The 21688-nt window shown below is 37.9% G+C and overlaps 1 protein-coding gene across 1 annotated transcript in view; it reads right to left on the bottom strand.

Annotated features, from left to right (window-relative positions):
* Positions 1 to 11193, bottom strand: part of LOC106002768 (anaphase-promoting complex subunit 4-like) — a 99420-nt gene extending 88227 nt beyond the window's left edge. Inside the window, 2 exon segments of the mRNA XM_013037572.1 lie at positions 10789 to 10938; positions 11106 to 11193. Of these exon segments, the coding sequence (XP_012893026.1) occupies positions 10789 to 10938; positions 11106 to 11193 (238 nt within the window).
* Positions 11194 to 21688: the final 10495 nt, after the last annotated feature.

The following is a 21688-nucleotide window of genomic DNA, read 5'->3' as shown; positions in this document are numbered from 1 at the left end:
GAGCATCTCTAATCTGAGAATCTTGTGTTGTGATGCTGTCTCAAGTGAGAAGATTCCACATTGGGCTTCATGTGACTGTGACCATCAAAACAGGTGCACAGGGGCTGGGAAGGTGGCTCAGTGGTAGAGCGCTTGCCTTGCATGCTCAAGACCCTGGGTTCGATTCCTCAGCACCACATAAGCAAACAGAAAAAAGCCGGAAGTGGCGCTGTGGCTCAAGTGGTAGAGCGCTAGCCTTGAGCTGAAGAGCTGAGGGACAGCGCCCAGGCCCAGAGTTCAGGCCCCACGACCGGACCCAAAAAAAAAAAAAAAACAGGTGCACACTGCTACGGGCTCATGCCTGTAATGCTAGCTGAGACATAAGGATGTCTACAGTTCAGAGTCAGTGTAGGTAGAAAAGTCTCTGAGATTCTGATCCCCAATTAACCACAAAATGTAGACAAGGAGCTGTGTCTCAAGTAGTAGAGCACTAGCCTTAAGCAAAAAGCTCAAGTTAAGTTCTCAGTTCTTTAGATCAAGCCTCAGGTACAACACAAAAGGAAATGGAAACAAAAAACATCAAGGCACACTAAAAGTATATAAAGTTATCTTCAGTCTAGGTATATAAGTAATGAATGCATTTTATGTTTATAATTAATCCCACCACAAAGTTACCTTATCACATATATGCAAATGTTCCAATATCTGAAATTCAAAATATCTCCTTTCTCAAGTATTTTATAGGATGGACAGTCAATCTATTTTAAATTTTCTATTATTAAACCATTCTTTAAATTCTATATGTCATATAATTTTTAACATTATGTAAATAGAAATAAGCAAACATCTATCTGCAGACATGTGCATATTGTGCTTTCCATGCTACCAAATTCCTTAATCCTGTTCACAGTGCTAAGAAATGGGTACTACTTATGAAAAGATTAAAAACATTTCTCTATTTCAGGTGGTGTACAGTCTGAGGATTCAAAAGTAAGTCAGGATATGTCGTATTTCTTATGGCTATACCCTTAAAAAGCAGACATCAGAATACAACACAGGAGGTACTTCCTATGTACTTATTGGATGAGTAAGTGATGGGCACTCAAGACTGCTAGATTCTCTTTCCATAGAAGGGATTATTATGTTATATTAAAAGATAAGAAATGAAGAACAAAACACATAGGAGAACTTTAGCAGCCATGCTCATTTTTAACCTCATCTCCATATGCAGTACTGAAGATCCCTTCAGATGTTAAAAGGAAGGCAGAGGAAAAGAAAACAATCACCTGGAGATTACAGAGTTTCATCCAGTCAGGACTTAATCTATTTTATGTTCCAAGTTTTATCTGGAGGCTGATAAATATCAGTCCCAGATGAATGTCAATCAAAATGTAGCTCTCAGTTACAACTTTCCCAAAGAACTTTCAAAATTGTGCCAATTGTATTATTCTATACTCTGTAGAATCTAACCCAACTGTCACCTTTCCCAGGTCAGAAAGTATGTGCCCAATGGCCAAGTTCACCAAACCCCATGCTAGACAGGCCTTGTTAATATTGCTCTTAGAAACATGTGCATCCTGAAGTACCAGATAGAAACAAGAAAAATGATTCAGAAACCAGCCTGTTGGCATAAACTGCATCACGTCAACACCTAAGTAGTTTCTTTATGTGGCTCCAATTTCTGCCCTTCCCAGGGCTTTATCCAGGGACTGTGAGCTAAATTTCTCATATATACATATATATACATATGTATGTACCTATGCATATATGCACATATATGTATGTACATGTATTTAAACACATATCTAAATACAAATACACACGAATTATCATAACAAATAACACTGACCGCTTCCGATAAAAGAAGCAAGGTTTCCTACAGCTGAAATCCAGGTCTGATAAACAAAACAAGAAAACTTCTAGATACAAAGTGAAGGATCTCAACCTGTAGAGATATTTTTCTATGAAACCAATCAAAATAAGAATCATACCCTTCCAGTCTTCAAAGACAGTTCTTTTTACAGGAATTATGCATAGAGATGCAAAACATAAAGTTTTCTTTTGTCTTAGCTCATGAATGCAAACTCCCTCAAGAATAAACTACTGAACCTAGATCATACATTGTATGTTGGAGAATTTAAATACTCAATGCATATTATTGAAATTAATTCATACTAATGCATAAGAAATTAATTTACCTCTGCCCTGTTTTCCTTATGTGGAATGTATCATTAAATCAAAGAAATAATAGTACAAGTTAACAAAAATACCTATTCCAATGTGGGCAATATGAAAAAAAATTACTAAGGAAAGTGGAGATACTCAAAAGTAACTGAATCAGTATGGAAATAAATCAATAGTCAAACTTGTGAGTAGCTGTCAATTGCTGAAAACATTATACCCATACCTAAACCATTTTATCTTTTCAGAAGGTTCAACATCTGTATAGTAAAATAACCATTAACTCCAATATCCCCCAGCTTTGTTGGGGACATGTAGGTTAACAATACATTTTAGAGCTAATTGTCTCTCTGGAGCATTTTTCTCATCAAAGGACTTTTCCATTTTCTACTCAGCACAACCAGCTCTCTGCCCTGCTTGTCAAAGGCAGACTCCAATCCCACAGGCATGCCCATGCCTGGAAAGCCCATCACCAATCCCCGATGGCTGAGCTCACACTCAACACTCTCCATTTCATCTGTAGTTTCTATTGTAACCAAAGGAAAAAGCCAAAGAGCAAGACACAAACAGACAAGTACAGCAGCCATAGACAGTGCTATAGTCTGAAATGGGACTTAATAAATTTATAAGATTATTTCTTTGTTGCTTTGTATGTCCCTCCCCCACAGTATAACCCCTGCTTTCACTATATTTGATGTCGGTATAATTTGTAGAGGAGAGGGGGAAAAACAAGTCGTTTAAGGATACAGGTGGACCCGTTGCAACAATGAGAAGTACAAGTTGTCATGTCGAAAACGAACTTTACAACTTTGGTGTGGGGGGGGCAAGGGGGGAAGGATTGGGTGGAGGGGCGGGTGGAGGCAAGGAAGGGATGTAAAGGGCAAACAAAGGAGGAGGCTGAAATGCTTGATAAGAAATGTACTCATTATCTTGCCATGTAATTGCAACCCCTCTGTACAGTATGTTTACAACAACAACAACAAAAAGCATTCCTTATGTTGAATCAATAATTCCAAGTTCCCAGCTGCACCTGGGCATGGGCAACCCCTCCTGCTGCACAGCATGACCTCTTCATTCATTGGTTCAGCATCTTGCATCATGGTTGAATTAGTCTTACCCAAGGAAAGGAAGAAAAGGGATGACATCTGTTCTATTCTCTGCAACTTATCAGCTCTAGTTTTCTCATCCAAGAAACACTTATCTCCAGTCTCTTCCTCACACACAGTCTCTGTTCTAGCACTGCAGAACTGTAATTCTGGGGGAAGAGAGAGTCACACAGTGTTATCTTAGCTCTTGGTTGTTTATGAAGTGTTCTAAACCCAAGTAAATAACATTTAGATTGGAGACATGGAAAAAAAGGTTTCTGTTCTCATTAATTTGTTTCAAATTTTAAAGATACAGTGAATTGGAAGCCTGCTAGCAGAGACATCTTTTTTTTGCAGTTTGATCTCTACCTTTTGAGTCCCCCTGTATCCTGGTTAGAAAGAACAGAGAATTAATATAATCCATTCTATCGCTTGGGTCAAAATAGCCCATTTTTAATTAGTATTTTTTATTGTGAAAATACTGTACAGAGGGGTTACAATTATATGGGCAAGATAATGAGTACCTTTCTTATCAAGCATTGTAACCTCCTCCTCTGTTACCTCTTCCCATTCCTTCCCATGTTCCCCCGCCCCCTCGACCAAATCCTCCACGCCACCCCCAACAAAGATGTAAAGTTCGTTTTAGACATAACGATTTGTACATCTCATTGTTGCAATGGGTACAACTGTATCCCTATTTAAACTATTTTTTCCCTTTCCCCTCCACAAATTATACCGGCATCAAACACAGTGAAAGCAGTGGTTATATTATGGGGAAGGGACATACAGAGCAACAAAGAAATAATCTTATAAATGTGTTAGAAACAATCGCATGAAAGAAAATAAAATATTTGAATACATATCTTAGGTTTCATTTTCCTAACATCACCTTATTTGACCTTTACTGCTTAACTCAGACATATACTCGATATTGCAAATAAGAGAAACCATGGGACCTATGTTTCTTTGGGCCTGGATTACTTCACTTTTTCCAAGCCTTTCCATTTCCTAACAAATGGGGCAATGCCATTCTTTCTGATGGAGGCATAGAATTCCATTGTGTATAGATATATACACCACATTTTCTTGATCCATTCATCTACTGAGGGGCATCAGGGTTGTTTCCATATCTTAGCTATAGTAAATAATGCTGCAATAAACATAGTCATGCTGGTAGCTTTAGTGTGGTCTTGTTTGTAACATTTGGGTAAATGCCCAAAAGTGGCATTGCTGGGTCATAGGGGAGCTCTATGTGGAGTCTTTTGAGGAACCTCCATACTACTTTCCAAAGTGGTTGAACAAGTTTACACTCTGACCATCAATGCAGTAAAGTTCCCTTCTTTCCACATCCCCTCCAACATCTGTTGTTATTTGAGTTCGTGATTTTAGCCATTCTAACTGGAGTGTGGTGGTATCTCAGTGTGCTTTTGATTTGCATTTCTTTTATGGATAGGAATGTTGAGCATTTTTCATGTGTCTATTGGCCATCCTTCTTTCCTCTTCAGAGAAGTTTCTCTTTAAGTCTTTAGCCCACTTATTTATTGGGCAATTGTTTCTTTGAAGATTTGTTGTTGGGGGATTTAATATTTTGAGTTCCAGGTATATTTTAGATATGATACCCCTGTCCGTTGTATGGCTAGTTTATATTCTCCTAATCCATGGGCTTAAAATAGCCCATCTTGATGGCCAAATCACCTTCAAGACTTTGCAGGGAAAAGGAATAATATCCCTTATTCATTCTCTTGTTGAGAGTTAACATAATTTGGCAAATTCCTCCCTTCCTTAGCCTCATTTTCCTTAGTCCAGAATTTGTCTTTAATAGACCACTGTTAGGCTCACTTCAAGCTTCATGAGAGATACCCTCCTTACAGGCCATCTAGTCAATGTTAACACCTCCTTTTTTAGGACAATAGTCTAGATTATTGGGATTGGAGTTCAAATCCAGGAACGCTATTTCCAAAATGGAACATCTGATTTACTCACGCTCCTGAGACCTACACCAAGTATAAGCATTGAACCTTAGCTCAGTCCCCTGCAATAGCTGATCATATACCTCATCCTACCAATGGCTTGTCACTTTTGGGGGGAGGATCATTCCAGCCCAGGAGTTAAAGGCCATCCTGGGTAACACACACAGGAAGATTCAGTCTCAAAGAAACAGAGGTGCAGAACTTCTCTAACAGAGGCTCTGCATTAATCTCAAGTACTACAAAAACAATATTAACCTAATGCATAATAAATTTTTACTAATAATCAATCTCTTTTAATGCACAAATTATAAGTTTTTTTTTAAGCATCAAACTTTAATCTGCAAGTTTATAAAGATTCCAGATTATTGTAGAGGAAAGGCATGCTTAGGTTCCTCCGTCAGTGAAGTAAGCTTAGAAGTAGGAAGCAATTTCAATCATTTCTTACCTTAATACAAGGAAATCAAAGACATGTTACTAACACTCATTGACTTTGCTATGCTTGTCATCCACCTTGAAAGCTTTTGTGTTGCTGCTGAAGCTTTTCCACTATTCCCCCATTTGCTTCAATGGGGACTTCTTTTCACATAACAGGATTATTTCCTCCATGCAGGCATGGAATGGTATGAAAACAGGAAGCTCCATTATTACTCGACCTCGTGGTTTTCTTCTTTTTTGTGCTCGTATGAGAACTTGAACTCAGGGCCTGGGTACTATCCTCTAGCTTTTTCTGTCAAGATTGGTGTTCTATCACTTGAGCTAAAGCTATATTACCAAGTTTTGATGACTAAATGGAGATAATTGTCTGCACTGGCTTTCAAATTCAGTCTTCAGATAGCAGCCTTCTGAGTAGGATTAGAGAGGTGAGCCTTTAGTGCCCAGACCCCAGAAGCATTTCTTCCTTAGAAGTGGTTCTGTGGTTGAAGAGGTAAAACACCAGCCTCTAGCACACAAAAGGCCAGAGTCGGTGGCCAGGCCCTGAGTTCAAGCTCCACGACTGAGAAAAAAAAACTTAAATGTAATGAAACTATTATTTTAGATATGAGACCCATGTCCTTTGTATGGCTAGTGAAGATCTTCTCCCAATCCCTGGGCTTTCTATTGATATTGCTAGCTATGTCCTTTGCCATGGAGAAACTCTGCAATTTCATGCAATCACATGTGTACAAACTTTCTTTGATTTGTTGTGTTTCTGGTTATCTATTAAGAAAATTTTGGCCTACACCAAGGAGACCCAGGGTTTTTCCTATTCAGTCCTGTAATGTTTTCAGGGTGTCTGTTTTAACTCCGAGGTCTTTGATCCATTTGGACTTGATTTTGGTGCAGGGTGATATATAAGGTTTTAGCTTTAGTTTTCTACAAGTAGTTAACCAGCTTTGTCAGCACTATTTACTGAAGATGCTGTCTTTCTTCCATTCTATTTTTGAGTTCCCTTATAGAAGCTTATATGGATTCATTTCTGGGGTTTCAATTCTATTCCATTGGTCCTGAGGTCTGTTTTTGTGCCAGTAACAATCTGTTTTGATTACTATGGCTTTGTAGTAGAGTATGAAATTTGGTACTGATATTCCTCCAGCATTGTTCTTTCTGATAAGGATCGTTTTTGTTGCTGCTATTTTTCAAGGAGGATTCCTCAATACAATAAAGGCTGTATATGACAAACTTAAAGTCAGAATTATACTCAATGGTGAAAAACTAAGGCCTTTCATTGTTAACTCAGGAATGAGACAAGGATGTCCACTTTCTACACTTCTCTTCAAACTAGAATTAGAATGCCTAGCTACAGCAATAAAACAAGATACAAACATAAAAGGGGTCCAAATAGGGAAAGATGAAGTAAAACTCTTCCTCTTTGCATATTAAATGATCTTGTATTTAATGATTCCCAAGGACACCACTCACAAATTACTCAAGCTGATTCAAAACTTTGGCAAAGTAGCAGGATATAAAACTAACCCTCAAAAATCAATGACTTTTCTGTATGCCAACAATGAGGAAAGCGTGGCTGAAATCAGGGAAACAACTCCATTCGTAATAGCCGTACAAAAAATAAAATACCTAGGAATTAAATTAACCAAAGAAGTGAAGGACCTCTATGATGAAAACCTTAAAAACCTGAAAAAGGAAATCAAACAGAATTTAGAAAGTGGCAAAACCTCCCATGCTCCTAGATTGGAAGGATCAACATCGTGAAAATGGCAATACTTCTCAAGGCTATCTACAAATTCAATGCGATACCTATCCATATTCCAACCTCATTCTTCAAAGAAATCGAATAGGCAATCCAAAAATTCAAATGGAACAATAAAAAACCCCGAATAGCAAAAAGAAACCTTAACAGAAAGAACATTGCTGGAGGAATATCACTACCAAATTTCAAACTCTACTACAAAGCCATAGTAATCAAAACAGCTTGGTACTGGCACAAGAACAGACCTCAGGACCAATGGAATAGAATTGAAAACCCAGAAATGAACCTACAGAACAATAGCCATCTAATCTTCGATAAGGGAACTAAAAATATAGAATGGAAGAAAGACAGCCTCTTCAGTAAATGGTGCTGGCAAAATTGGTTATAAATTTTAAAAATAAAGCTTGATGTTTCTATATCACCCTGCATGAGAATCCACTCCAAATGGACCTCAGAGTCAAATCAGAGACTGTGAAAACATTACAGGATGGAATAGGAGAAACCCTAGGTCTTCTTGGCACAGGAAAAAAGTTTATTAATAGACGCCCAGAAACACAACCAATCAAAGAAAGGTTGGACAAATTGGATTGCATGAAAATGCAGAGCTTCTGCATGGTAAAGGACATAGTTAGAAAGATCAATAGAAAGCCCTAGGATTGTGAGAAGATCTTCATTAGCCATACAATGGACAAGGGCCTCATATCTAAAATATACCTGGAACTCAAAAATTAAATCATTCAAAGAAACAACTGCCCAATAAATAAGTGAGCTAAAGACTTAAAGAGAAACTTCTCTGAAGAGGGAAAGGATGGCCAACAGACACATGAAGAAATGCTCAACATTCCTATCCATAAAAGAAATGCAAATCAAAACCACACTGAGATACCACCTCACCCCAGTTAGAATGGCTATAATCAAGAACTCTAAAAACAAGAGATACTGGAGGGGATGTGGAGAGAAGGGAACCAAACCCTATTGCTTTGTTGGTGGGAGTGTAAACTTGTTCAACCACTTTGAAATGCAGTATGGAGGTTCCTCAAAAGACTCCACATAGAGCTCCTCATGACACAGCAATCCCACTTTGGGGCATTTACACGATTGTTTACAAACAAGACCATACTAAAGCTACCAGCACAACTATGTTTAGTGCAGCATTATTTACCATAGCTAAAATATGGAACCAACTGAGATGCCCTTCAGTAGATGAATGGATCAAGAAAATGTGATATATTTTTTCTTTTAGATATATAATATATATGTATATATTATATATATTTATTTATTTTACATATATATATATACACACACACACACACACACACACACACACACACACACAATGGAATTCTATGCCTCCATCAGAAAGAATGACATTGCCCCATTTGTTAGGAAATGGAAAGACTTCGAAAAAATTGTATTAATGAAGTAATCCAGGCCCAAAGAAACATAGGTCTCATGGTTTCCCTTATTTGCAATAACTAGTATATGTCTGAGACAGGCAGTAAAGTTCAAATAAGTTGATGTTAGTAGAAATGAACCCCTAGAGAACTACTGAAATACTTTTTCTTTCTTGCGATTGTTTCTAACACATTTATAAGATGATTTCTTTGTTGCTTTGTATTTTCCACCCCCTCGTTATAACCCCTGTTTTCACTATATTTTATGTTGGTATCATTTGGGGAGTGGACGGGAAAAAAAGAAATTGTTTAAATAGGGATACAAGTGGACCCATTGCAACAATGAGATGTACAAGACCCTATGTTGAAAAATGAACTTTACAATTTTGGTGGGGGGGTGTTGGGGTAGGGGGGGAACGGAAATGGAAGGGCAGAGATGGTAAGGGGAAACAAAGAAGAAGGTAACAATGCTTGATAAGAAATGTATTCATTACCTTGCTCATGTAATTTTAACCCCTCTGTATGGTATTTTCACAATGAAAAACATTAATAATAATACAAAATGAAACAATTACAGGATAAATTATTTTTGAGGTTCTGGCTTTGATTCTCAGCACAACATAAATAGAAAAGGCAGGAAGTAGCATTGTGTCTCAATTGGTAAAGTTCTACTCTTGAGCTGAATTGCTCAGTGACTATGCCCAGGCCCAGAGTTCAAGTTGCATGAATAAAAAAAAAGGAAAGAACCATTTCTTCATTAGCCACAAACAAAAGGGTGCTTCTTAAATATTTTTGTAATTTAAAAATTCTTTGTAGAAATGAGTTAATGCAATTTCAAAAGGAAAGTCTAGAAAGTCAAGAATAGCTCATTAATCTTACTTTCTTAATGCAACAGTCTCTCTCATTTCTCTCATGGTTATCTTCTATTCTAATTTACTTGGGAGTCACAAGAGGATATAACTCAGTTTTAATTAACTCAAAAAACATCACTCCTTTTATATTACTAAGCTACATTACATCTGAAGCCTAGTGACCACATGAAATCATCAACTTTACTGGGGATGACTCCTGCCCTTGGGCAATAACTAGACTCCATCACTGGTCTGAGACACCAAGATACTTCAAGGGACATAAGCCCCTCCTCTTATCAGACTTGCCAACCCAGAAAAACAACTGTTCTCAATATATGCTTATACATGAGTGGCTCACACCTCTCATCTATCTGCAATCTTCTCTTTTCCCTCAGAAAGATGAAAAGTAGTTCCAAAGTCTCTTCAACTCTTATACAAAACATGCCTATAGCATGAGATTCTCAGCATTGAGAAGGATGTCATAACTACACCTCCCTGCATACTGCTGGTTCACCTTCTGAAACTTCTCAATCCTTCCTTCAATGATACTGCTGTCTGCTGTCTGTAGAACTGTTTTCCATAAACCAGCTATCCACACAGCTCCTTATTGTCTTCATTCAACAGGATCTATGAATTGAGTGTCTTCAATCTCCTCTTTTAGTTTTCTTTTTGTCGGTTGTGGGGCTTGAACTCTGGCCCTGGGTAATGTCCCTCAGTTCAGTTCAAGGCTAACGCTTTACCACTTGAACCACAGTGCCAGTTCTGGCTTTTTCTGTTTTGTGTCTGTGAGGAATTGAACCCCGGGCCTCATGAATCTGAGGGAAGTATTATACCACTGAGCCACCTTCTGACCCCCCTTCAATCTCTTCTTTGCTTATAATCACCTTCATAGAAAAATGCAATTGGATATTTAAAATTGCCAACAAAAAGTGCCCTTCCCTACAATTAATGGATTGTGAATTCAGTTTTCTTAGCATCTTGAAGGACTTAAATTACAGAATGTAAAGGAACAGTTGTGGACCATAGACTCCACTGAAAAGCACCTCAAGTTTAAGAAAATTAAAGCTCCTTTCTACCTTTACTCATTTCACATCTATTACTAGTAGATTACATCAAACATAAACAAGAATTACTCACAGAAGAGGTCCTCCCATGTTCTGTGCAAACGTTCTATCGATTCCTTTGCCAACATCATGTCCTTCTCTGGAATATGTGGCTCAGGTTGGCCTTCATAGTTGGAAGTTCTTTCAAATGCACAGTCCTGTGAACCAACGACTTCTCTAGTTCCTGCATTTAAACACAAAAAAGAGGGTTTATTTTTTAAAAACCTTCAATACAAGCTGCTGTTTTTCCCCATACCTAACCTAATCCTTTGATTAAACTCAATGGGAGGGGCCCAGCCAAGGAGAGGGATCTTAGGAATTAGAAACAGACCTAGTCTCCTGAAGACCTACCTAGGTGGTCAGCTTCAACTTGAATTGCTCTCAAAACAACATTGATTTCTTCAACTCCCCTTATCATTGCCACAGGTACGTCTTTCATGTTTCTATAACTCACTGTTATTTAACATGTAGATTAACACTCCAACTTAGTGTATAGTGAAGTTAAATTACTTGAAATTTAATTATCTTATATATTTAAGGTGATACAAAGTGAAACCTCATTTTAAACTGAGAAATGCATTCTTGCTAAAGTAGTCATTGCATAATCATTTCTCTTCTACTGGAGTTATTTTTTGGCATTTTATTTTTATTTTTGTTGTTCATGAAGATTGAACTTTGGGCCTGGCCCCTATACCTGTGCTTCTTTGAGCTCAAGGCTAGCTCTCTATCACTTGAGCCATAGGGCCACTTCCACTTATTTTTGAGTAGCTTATTGAAGAGTCTCAAGAACATTTCTGCTCAGGCCAAACCACTATCCTCAATTCTCAAGTTCCTGAGTAGTTAGTATTACAGACATGAACCAAGCCACTAGCACCTGCCTTGGGCTAACTTTCTAAATGAAATTGTGTAATAAAAAATTGTCAGTTAGTAAGGATCAGTAAAAAATTCCCTCTGACTTTGGAAACATTTTTTGTTGGTTTATGTATTTTTCTTGCTGGTGGCAATCAAATTCAGAATTTTATGCAAACTAGGCATACGATCACTAGCCATACCTGTAGTTATTTTGTGTTCTATTTATTTTAATTTTGGGTGCTGATTCTGGGACTTGAACTCTGGGTCTGGGCACTGTCCCTAAGCATTTTTTGCTTAAGGTTACTACTATACCACTAAAGCTACAGCTGAGTTTCCAACTTTTTGGTTGTTAATAGGAGATAAGCCACATAGATTTTTCTTCCTTGGGTCAGCTTTGAACAGAGATTCTTAAATGTCAGCTTCCTGACTGGCTAGGATTATAGACTTGAGCCACTAGCATACACTTATGTCTTTAAAAAATATCCATTAATAACAATAATAAATGACTTATTATTACTACAAGATCACACCTAAAATGCTACCTACTTGAGAGGCTGAAATCGGTAGATCATGGTGTAAATACATTATGGTTAGACAATTCAGCGTTCATTAATTTTTGTATGTGCTGGCCCTAAGGCTTGAGGGCTTCAATTCAAAGCCTGAGCACTATATTTGAGCCATAGTACCACTTCCAGGTTTTTCATAGTAGTTTTTCAAAGTAGTTCATAGGACTACTGGACTTTTCTGTCCAGGCTGGCTTTGAACTGCAATTTGTATATTCTGGCCTCCTGAGTAGGATTTAACCAGAAAAGCCACACTGAAGGTGTATACATGCTCAAATGGTAAATGCTAACTTTGGCTGGAAAAAGTTCAGAGGATTCAAGTCCCAGCACTTGTATGTATGCATGTGCGTACACACACATACACACACACACACACACACACACACACACAAACTGACTCCTATACCCAGTACCCCAAGATGAAAAAAAGTTAAAAAAATAACAAATTATAAGATGGATGATTATTTTAAGTAGGTACAATAGTTACTGACATGGCTATATGCTATATTGTGGCTTATGTGGTAGAATGTTTTCCTCCCATATAACAGTTCAATTCCTCATGTTGTTCAAACCAAACCACACCAACAAACGCACACCAAGAAGCATATCCTACAAAAGATATATAATACTATGTAACAAACATTAATTATTAAAAAATAACTGAAAAACAGCAAAATACAGACATGTCAAAATTATGCATGGGGGACTGGGAAGGTGGCTCAGTGGTAGAGCGCTAGCCTTGCATGCCTGAGGCTTTGGTTTTGATTCCCCAGCACCACATAAGCAAAAAGAAAAAAAGCCAGAAGAGGCGCTGTGGCTCAAGTGAAGTGATAGAGCGCTAGCCTTGAGCTGAAGAGCTGAGGGACAGTGCCCAGGCCCAGAGTTCAGGCCCCATGAGCGGACCCCCCAAAAATCATGCATGGGAATACTCAATATCTAAAGAATGTATTATTTTCTATAAAATCAATCTATACACTGAGTGCAATACTATGAGATGTCTTATCAGGACTTTTTATAGTTTCAGGCTGGATAACTTAGGAAAAATGAGACCTGGAAAATGACATCTAGGAACTCTGATAGAAACAAGACATTTAGAAACATACATGCATTATCTTCTTTGCTTCTCAATCAGGATGCATTTATCATCTTAAGGATAAGCATCTGTTCTATGGCAAAAATATATGCATTCTTTCCTGCAAGAAATACCCTAAAGGGGCTGCAAAGTTGTTCAGTAGTAGAGTGCTTGCCTTGCATGCATGAGGCCCTGGGTTCGATTCCTCAGCACCACATAAGCAAAAAGAAAAAAGCCAGAAGTGGCGCTCGGGCTCAAGTGGTAGAGCACTAGCCTTGAGCTGAAGAGCTGAGGGACAGCGCCCAGGCCCAGAGTTCAGGCCCCATGACTGGACCCTCCCCCACAAAAAAGAAATACATTAAAGACTGAGTCACCAAATAACCAGGAACTCAGATGGTGTAACCCCAGAGTGATAAGAGCAAAGATAAACACCTATATATATGGTTTCATGACTGGACTGGCTTTTATTATATAAATGCCCCTGATGTCAAAGGGCTCTGTGCCTCTACCTTTAAGAGCACCCACACTCTCAGTGTGACTCTATCTTTCTGTTTATCTGCTTATCTGTTCGTTTGCTTGCTAACTCAATAAAGTATTGCCAAGTTTTCTTACCATGGTGACTACTCTGCAAATTTTTATTCTGTGACCAAGGACTCTAAGTCAAGAGTTCCTACTTATAGAAGGAAACTTCCCCAAACCTCACCTGGACCCAGTGACTGTTGTTCCTCAAAGTTAAGAGGTGAGTTGCTGAGTGGTAGAGTGCTTGCCTTAAATGCAAGAGACTCGGTGTTTGGTCCCCACTAACAGAGGAAAGGAGGGATTATGAAAGATCAAAAGACACAAATAATATGAAAGAAGAATTTTGGGGACACACCATAACTCAAAATGAGGATTTGTTATACTAAAGCCTAGTAATCAAGACAATCTGGTATTAAAGCTGAAGAAAAACAATTACACAAGGTAGAGAACTGAGAACAAGCCTATGTAGAATCCTGAGATTTGACATTAGACTATTCAATAAATAGCTATTTGTATAAGCTAGCTATTTATATGGAATAAGATACAAAATAGACCTTAACTTAAAGCTGTATCAAACAATTCCTAAAAACAAAGAGGCAAAGGTAGAAAGCAACACTTAAAAGCTTTAAGAATGAAATAATAGTGCGTTTAAGCATGGAGATTTTCCCCAAGGAAATGAATACAAAGGTAGGAAAATATCAATAAGTTTACATTACAGCAACACCTTTGGTTGAGTAAGTAACATCAAGAAAAATATAAACATCCTCTCTTAAGGTTTAAGACATTTAGATAGTATGTATTCAACAAAGGAACATTTCAGTCAAGAAGATGACAGATAGGATACATGATATTGAATAAAATATCTGAGCATACAATTCACAAGAAAAGGCATATGTGATGTGGCAAGATTTATGCAAATATTCTATCAGGAAGAAATATTTCTTTCCATTTCTTTTAGTCATGCAACTTGAACTCTGGGCCTGGGCATAGTCACTGAGCAATTCAGCTCAAGAGTAGAACTGTACCACTTGAGACACAGTGCTACTTCCTGCCTTTTCTATTTATGTTGTGCTGAGGAATCAAAGCCAGAGCCTCAGAAATAATTTATCGTGTAATTGTTTCATTTGTATTATTATTAATGTTTTATCATTGTGAAAATACCATTCAGAGGGGTTACAATTACATGAGCAAAATTGTAAAGCTCATTTTTCGACATAAGTTCTTGTACACATTGTTGCAATGGGTCCATTTGTATCGCTATTTAAATTTCTTTTTTCCCTTCCACACCCCAAATTATACCAACATCAAATATAGTGAAAAGACAAATCCACAAATAAAGAAATCATCTTATAAATATGTAAGAAACAATCGCAAGAAAGAAAAAAGAAAGAAAAATTATTTCAGTAGTTCTCTAGGGGTTCATTTTACTGCTTTCTGTACTATATAATCTGATCTCATATATAATTAATGGACATGTGTTTTACTTTTTTCAAATTTCATGTTCATATTTTAGATGTAATATTACATATGAAAGGACTTACACCCCATTTCTCTTTCAACATCCCTTGCACGTGAGCATGCGTGTGTGTGTGTGTGTGTGTGTGTGAGTGCATACACACACATACTAGTTCAGATTGACAAACTCAGTGCCTCATTCACTTTCTGCTTTTTTCCTCAAGGCTAGTTCTTTACCACTTGAACTTCAAATTACTTCCTTCATTTTGATGGGTACTTAGAGATAATTTTCCTGAGTAACTAGTATTATTATGTATGAACCACCCAGTTCAACATATTATCACACTCTAGTCATTTTCAACTTCCCAATTTTTAAAGGAAATTATTGATAGGGCTTGAAACTCCAAATAAACCAGTAATATACTGTAACTTTTCCATTCCCTTTTTCAAGCCAATTAGATAATAGACAGACTATTAACGTTGAATGCATAGTCTTTGATATCACAAAAATTATGTTCCTAAATGCACCTTTTTCTTATACTTTTTCCTTTTTTGCTGTCATTTATGTGGCATTTATTATTATTTGTACCTGGAAGAAACATTGCATACTTGTACATTTGTTTTCCAAAAGTCTAAAATATTTGTCAAAAATATTTGTAAGTTAAATAAAACTGAGTCATTTCTAACTGCCTTTGGAATATAAAGAAAACTCCATTGTATGTATGTGTATATATGTATATATGGTATGTATGTATATATATAACACATTTTCTTGATCCATTCATCTACTGAAGGACATATGGTTTGGTTCAATATCTTATCTATGTTAAATAATGCTGTTATAATCATAGTTGTGCTGATAGCCATAGTATGGCTTTGTTTGTGATCCTTTGATAAATGCCCCAAAGTGGGATTTCTGGGTCATAGAGGAGCTGAAATGTACTCATTACCTTGCTCATGAACTGTACCCCCTCTATACAGCATTTTTAGAATTAAAAAAGGACGAAAAAAATAGAAGCAAAGCCAAGAATGTGCTGAACCTGCCTGTCAATCATGAATGCACACAAATGGCTAGGAGAAGGAACAGGCTAGTGCTACTATGACAGGCTTGGCTTTGGCTTCTTCTTCAAAATGAGAAGTGAACAATAGGAAGCTATTGTGTAACTAATCAACACTCAATTAGCCAGGGGTAGAAAACAAAACAATAACAAAAAAGAAATATAAAGAAAGCTAAAATATAAAGAAATCTGTGTTTAAGAGCATAGGGAGTTTTAGGCTCATGATTTGGTTATGATATCAACTTAGCTCAACTCAGAGAAAACAAAAGTAAAAACCCCAATGAATTATTTTTAACATGCCTCTTAATTTTTCTATCCCCAATTTTCTTGTCTTCTATTCTTGATTCTTGAACAGATAACCATTTGAGGGGATGTCATGGATAGATGGGTATGGAGGAAGTGTCACCAAACCTGGGAAAGCAAATCCGGCCATAGACTGTCCATCCAAACTGTTCAGCCATGTATGCATAGATAAATCCAACTATTGCAGAAAAAAGAGTAAGTCCTTGAAACATCTGTTCAGTCAACTTCTTCCGGCGTCCAGCCTACGAGAGCTGTGGATGTGGTTGAGCGCATACTCCTGAATGGTTCGCTTTCAGGGTAACTGGGGGCAAGGAGCCAAGGTTGGGGTCTGGTAAATTGTTCTAAGCCTTGCTTTTGAGGGTTAATGGCTGCCCATACTGGCTGCGTCTCCATGGTGACGGCATTTTCTCAGCCTCTTTTCATTCTTTTCTAACACCTGAAACGGCACCAATTTAGACATGTTAAGATATTACTTCACTCGTCCCACTTTCACCTATGCAATCTTGTAGAGGTCTAGTAGTGTCCCAATCTGGGCAGATTTTAATCCTGGTAGTCATGTAAATGCTGCCGTAGTCTTACAGTTTCTCATACAAGACTGGTTAAGGATCTCGTATTTCCTAAAGAAGCAAATGAAGGCATCTTTAAATGCTGTCCAACTTCTATATTGAACCACAGAAATATCAAATCCCAGAGTCAAATTATGTAAAAGAACATGATTTTTTTTTCATTTCTTCAACAGAAAAAGCCAATCCCAAAACGTATTGTAGTTCTTGAAAATCAACCTGCATAATGAGCATAGAAATTTAGGGAGTTTTTCAAAACTTAAGATTTTGATTCTTTGAATGCTTACTTCTCTGCCAATGAATATGTTAAAAAATTATCTCCAATCAGGATGCAATGCAAATATTGTACTTATGTTTGTAAATAGGAATTAGTAAGGACATGAATGGAATTTGTCATGCATGAGATTCAGAAACTTACTTAAGCTATGAGAGAGCTTACTTTATGCCCACTTTCACATGCACCACAGCACAAAATTGTCCCTTAAATATGAAATCGACTCTCATAAGACACCAAGTATTCAGTTGTCTTTTTCTTGGGGTAACATTTTCCATGGGGTAACATTTTCCATGTGTGTGAAAAACCTTTTGTTTTGCTGGGCACTAGTGGTTCACACTTGTAATCCTGGTGACTACCATAGTTCGAATCCAGCACTGGCAGGAAAGTCTCCCTGGAATATTAATCTGAAATTAACCACTCAAAAGTCGGAAATGATGCTTTGTTTCAAGTGATAAAAAGGTACAACTCCAAGGCAGGTACAACTCCAAGGCCCCGAATACAAGCCAAGGAATTGAAAATAAAATTAAAATTTCTGATTAAGTCACCCAGTTTAGGTTATGTGCTTATATGGGAAGTCAGGCTAACTAACAAATATTTCAATTTAAGAACATCTTTCAGAAGCAAAGCTCACCGTTTCAGCCTGTAGGCCAACACAAGGTAGTACAGCTGGCTCTGGCTTCAGCTCTTAAACTAATGTTAGTGTTGCCACTAGAGTGGGCTCCAAAAACAGTCGAAAAAATTCTAAAAGTCTGAAAGTGCCTACCAACCCCACAGAAAACTCACTTTGTGAGTTGGTACTAAGGTATGAAGTTCAAACTGGAGTTGGGAAGCATTTCTAGAGCCCATGAGGACTTCACACCTACTGAACCTGTTTAGGATTTCTAGTGTTAATGACCAACGATCCATTCCCTGGAGAGCAGCAGAGATTCGGTTTTCCTGATCATCTCAGTACACTATTCTCAGTGCCTGGGGGAATGCTGTTACACTGTAGGTGGTTCATATCTATGCAATGCATTAGAACAACCAGCTCTTTTCCAGATAATCCTGTTTGATTAGGGTCTCACTATCTGCTATAAGCTACTCTTGCTCTGTCTATATATAGGCTAGGGATACTCCTTACAGATAGACCTTCATGAATATTAATTCTTATTCTCATGCATCAAATAATTGAATTTGGATTAAGAGAACATTTTTTCATTCAAAAGTAGAGGCACAAAAAAGATTCCAAAGGAGAGTTCCTGGAAGATGGCGGAGGAGAAGCTGGAATCTGAACAACCTCTCGCATAGAAAGCAGTTTTAGAGTTCCAGTAAACAGTCCTAAGCCAGAGAATCACACCAAGGGTGCCATCACAGAACAGAGAGACAGGCCAGAGAGGGAAAATCCAGGCAAGGAGACACATCTGAGCGCTTGCCAACAGCCGCCACAGCGGCAGCAGTGGGAGTCCGGGACAAAGGAGCCAGACTCAGCGGTCAAGCGGATTCTACTCAACACCAGCAAGAACCGACAAGGAGCAGACATCTTCATCCTGCAGATCGTAGACCAGAGACGACCCAGGAACCAAGACTCGGTGTGAGTAGAAGCCTGATATCCTCACTCCTTCTCAGGGAGCAGAGGAGGGAAGGCCACCCCTCCCCACCCCGAGTAGCAGAGATCTCCATCTTGGATACCGACAAAGCTCGGCAGAGCTGCTAGCTCCAACTCAGGCCTTGGAATAAAATGAGTCATTTAGCAGGTCACAAGAAATTAACAGTGGGGTGACCTGCCAGACTCAGCTCCACCCAGGGAAAAGTCACCCAGCTTGGGCGCCAGCCCTAGGAGTGGATTGCCTCACTGGGTAATCAGAGCCAGAGACTGCCCCTCCCTCTAGTAGGCTCCACAATCAATTGAGAATCAGTAAACAGAAACCCTGAGAATGGTTCCAGGCTGGGCTCTGTGAGTTTTTCACAAAATAGCCCCAGTTAAAAGGTACTGTATGTTGAAAGGCCTCAACTCTACCCAGAACCTTGCCTTATCACTGCATCCCCCTCTTCTGTGATTCTCAAAGCAGACCAGCCTCCCATTAAACTAACCTGGGAGGAGGATCTCAAAATCCTGGGTAAAGCAGAGCATTTTTCTGCCTATTCGAACAAATGGACTTAAGAACCCAAACAAGCCACAGGATCACAAGCAGACCAGAGACTCCAACAAGGGGCTGGTTATAGACAGAAGGGAGATACAGGGTTTTTCCCACTCCTCCCCCCAAAAATCAAAGAACTTTTTTTTCCTTCTTCTTCTTTTTCTTCTTTTCTTTTTTTTTTTGGTACCTTATATAAATTTTTTTTCTTTTCTAAAACTTTTTTAAATCTTTAATTTTTGCCTTTTTTGAAAAAAATTGTTTTCCAGTATCTTTTTATTTCCTCTCATAATTTTTATTTTAGGGATACGTGAATGTGTGTTTTTCTTTCTTTTTTTTGTCTTCTTTCTCTTTTTTTCTTTTTTAATTATCTTTTTGTTTTTTCTTTAGCTCTACTGAACTTCTCATCTTTTTTCTTCCTTTCTTATCCTTTTCCCCTTTTCCTCTCCTTTGTTCTTCTTTATGTGACTTAACTCTTGTCCTGCACATCCTCAGAAAAACCCGTAATTAGCTAGTAGACCCTATCCCCCATTGTGTACACAATTAATCCACAAATTTATTACTCAATTCAAAACCTCTGACTCTTAAGTTCCTTAATAGCAGTACGACCTCTTTATGCCTATCTAATATTTTAAGCATTTTCATTTTTAAGTTTTTCACATCTCCTGTATGTTCCTCCCCTTCTCTCAATATATTAACATTCTTCTCTAAATAGATTGTTTTGTCTTCCATAATATTATTAATTTTTACTATTCTATTTTTTCTGGTCTCTTTTCTTTCCCTTTCCCTTTCTTCTTTTTCTCTCTCTCTCTACTTTCATCCTAACCAACCTATTTCCCGCATTGAGATTAGGACTTAGTTAACTCTCCCTGTGCCTCTCCACACCAATCTATCCCTATTTTTTACCCACATCTATCCCTAACCCTAATAATTTCTGGTTTTCCAAATTCTTCTCTGCGGTTTGAAGCCCATTAACATATAGTTGTTTGATGTTGAATAGATGTATCTGTTAAACTAGATTATATCTGTACACTATTGACTGTACAAATTCAGACTTTGTTTGATGGTTGCCTTAAGAGAGTGTTCGAGCACAAAATTGGTGCTATTTCCATCTCAAATGGCCAGAGTAAGCAGGAAAAACACAAGAAAAATGGCAAATCCAGGTAACTCAATTCCCAATCTTGATAATCAGGGGACAGAAAAGATAATGAATAATCCAGAGGAAAGTTCCCAAAAAGCTCTACAAAAACTGCTGGCAAACATGATAAATGAAAAGATAGAAAACATAGAAAGGACTCTGAATGAGCATGATAGGGAGAGAGAGGAGGCAATCCAAGCGTGAGGAAGCTACTCAAAAACTGATACAGGATTTGCATGAGCAGCTTGAGAATACTCAAAGAGGAAGGCAGGAATGGCTTGAGCAGGTTGAGAACACTCAAAGAGAACTGCAGGAATCCCACGAACAGGAGGAAGATAATCAAAGAGTAATGCATGAATTGAGAGAGCAGAAAGAGAATACAAAAAGATCACTAAAGGCATTCATGGAATCCATTAACAAAGAGCTGAAGGAAGTCAGGGAGACCACAAAGGGAATGCTCAATGGAACCCAACAGAAGGAATGGGAGTCCAAAGAAACATAACCAATCAAATAAGTGATTTGAGAATAAACACTGAACACCAAATTAAGGAAGTAAAGAAGTTCATACAAGATCTAAATCAAAGCTTCAACAAAGAATTTGAAGCCATCAAAGGTGACCAATTAGAATGAAAAGAGAGAAAAAGCAAAGTAGAAAGTCTTGAAAACAGTTTAGACCATGCAGAAGATCGAATCTCAGGGATTGAAGACAGCCTAGATATTATAGAGAAAGAACATACAACCATTCAAGACAAGTCCAAGAAATATGATAGATCTATCCAACACTTGGAAGTCACCAGCAGAAGGCCTGACTAAGGATAATGGGTGTAGAGGAGCACCTAGAAACAGAAGTTAATGGTCTAGGGAATTTGTTTAACAGAATCTTAGCAGAAATCTTCCCAAACATACAAAAAGATAGGGCTATTCAGATACAAGAAGCTTTTAGAACCCCAAATAGATCAGACCAGTATAGAACATCCCACCTTCACATTATAATCCACACAGGATCAATTCTGATCAAGG

The sequence above is a fragment of the Dipodomys ordii genome, unplaced genomic scaffold (assembly GCF_000151885.1).
Source record: "Dipodomys ordii isolate 6190 unplaced genomic scaffold, Dord_2.0 Scaffold1000000727, whole genome shotgun sequence".
Classification (NCBI taxonomy): domain Eukaryota; kingdom Metazoa; phylum Chordata; class Mammalia; order Rodentia; family Heteromyidae; genus Dipodomys; species Dipodomys ordii.
This window is presented reverse-complemented; position numbering and strand designations above follow the sequence as displayed.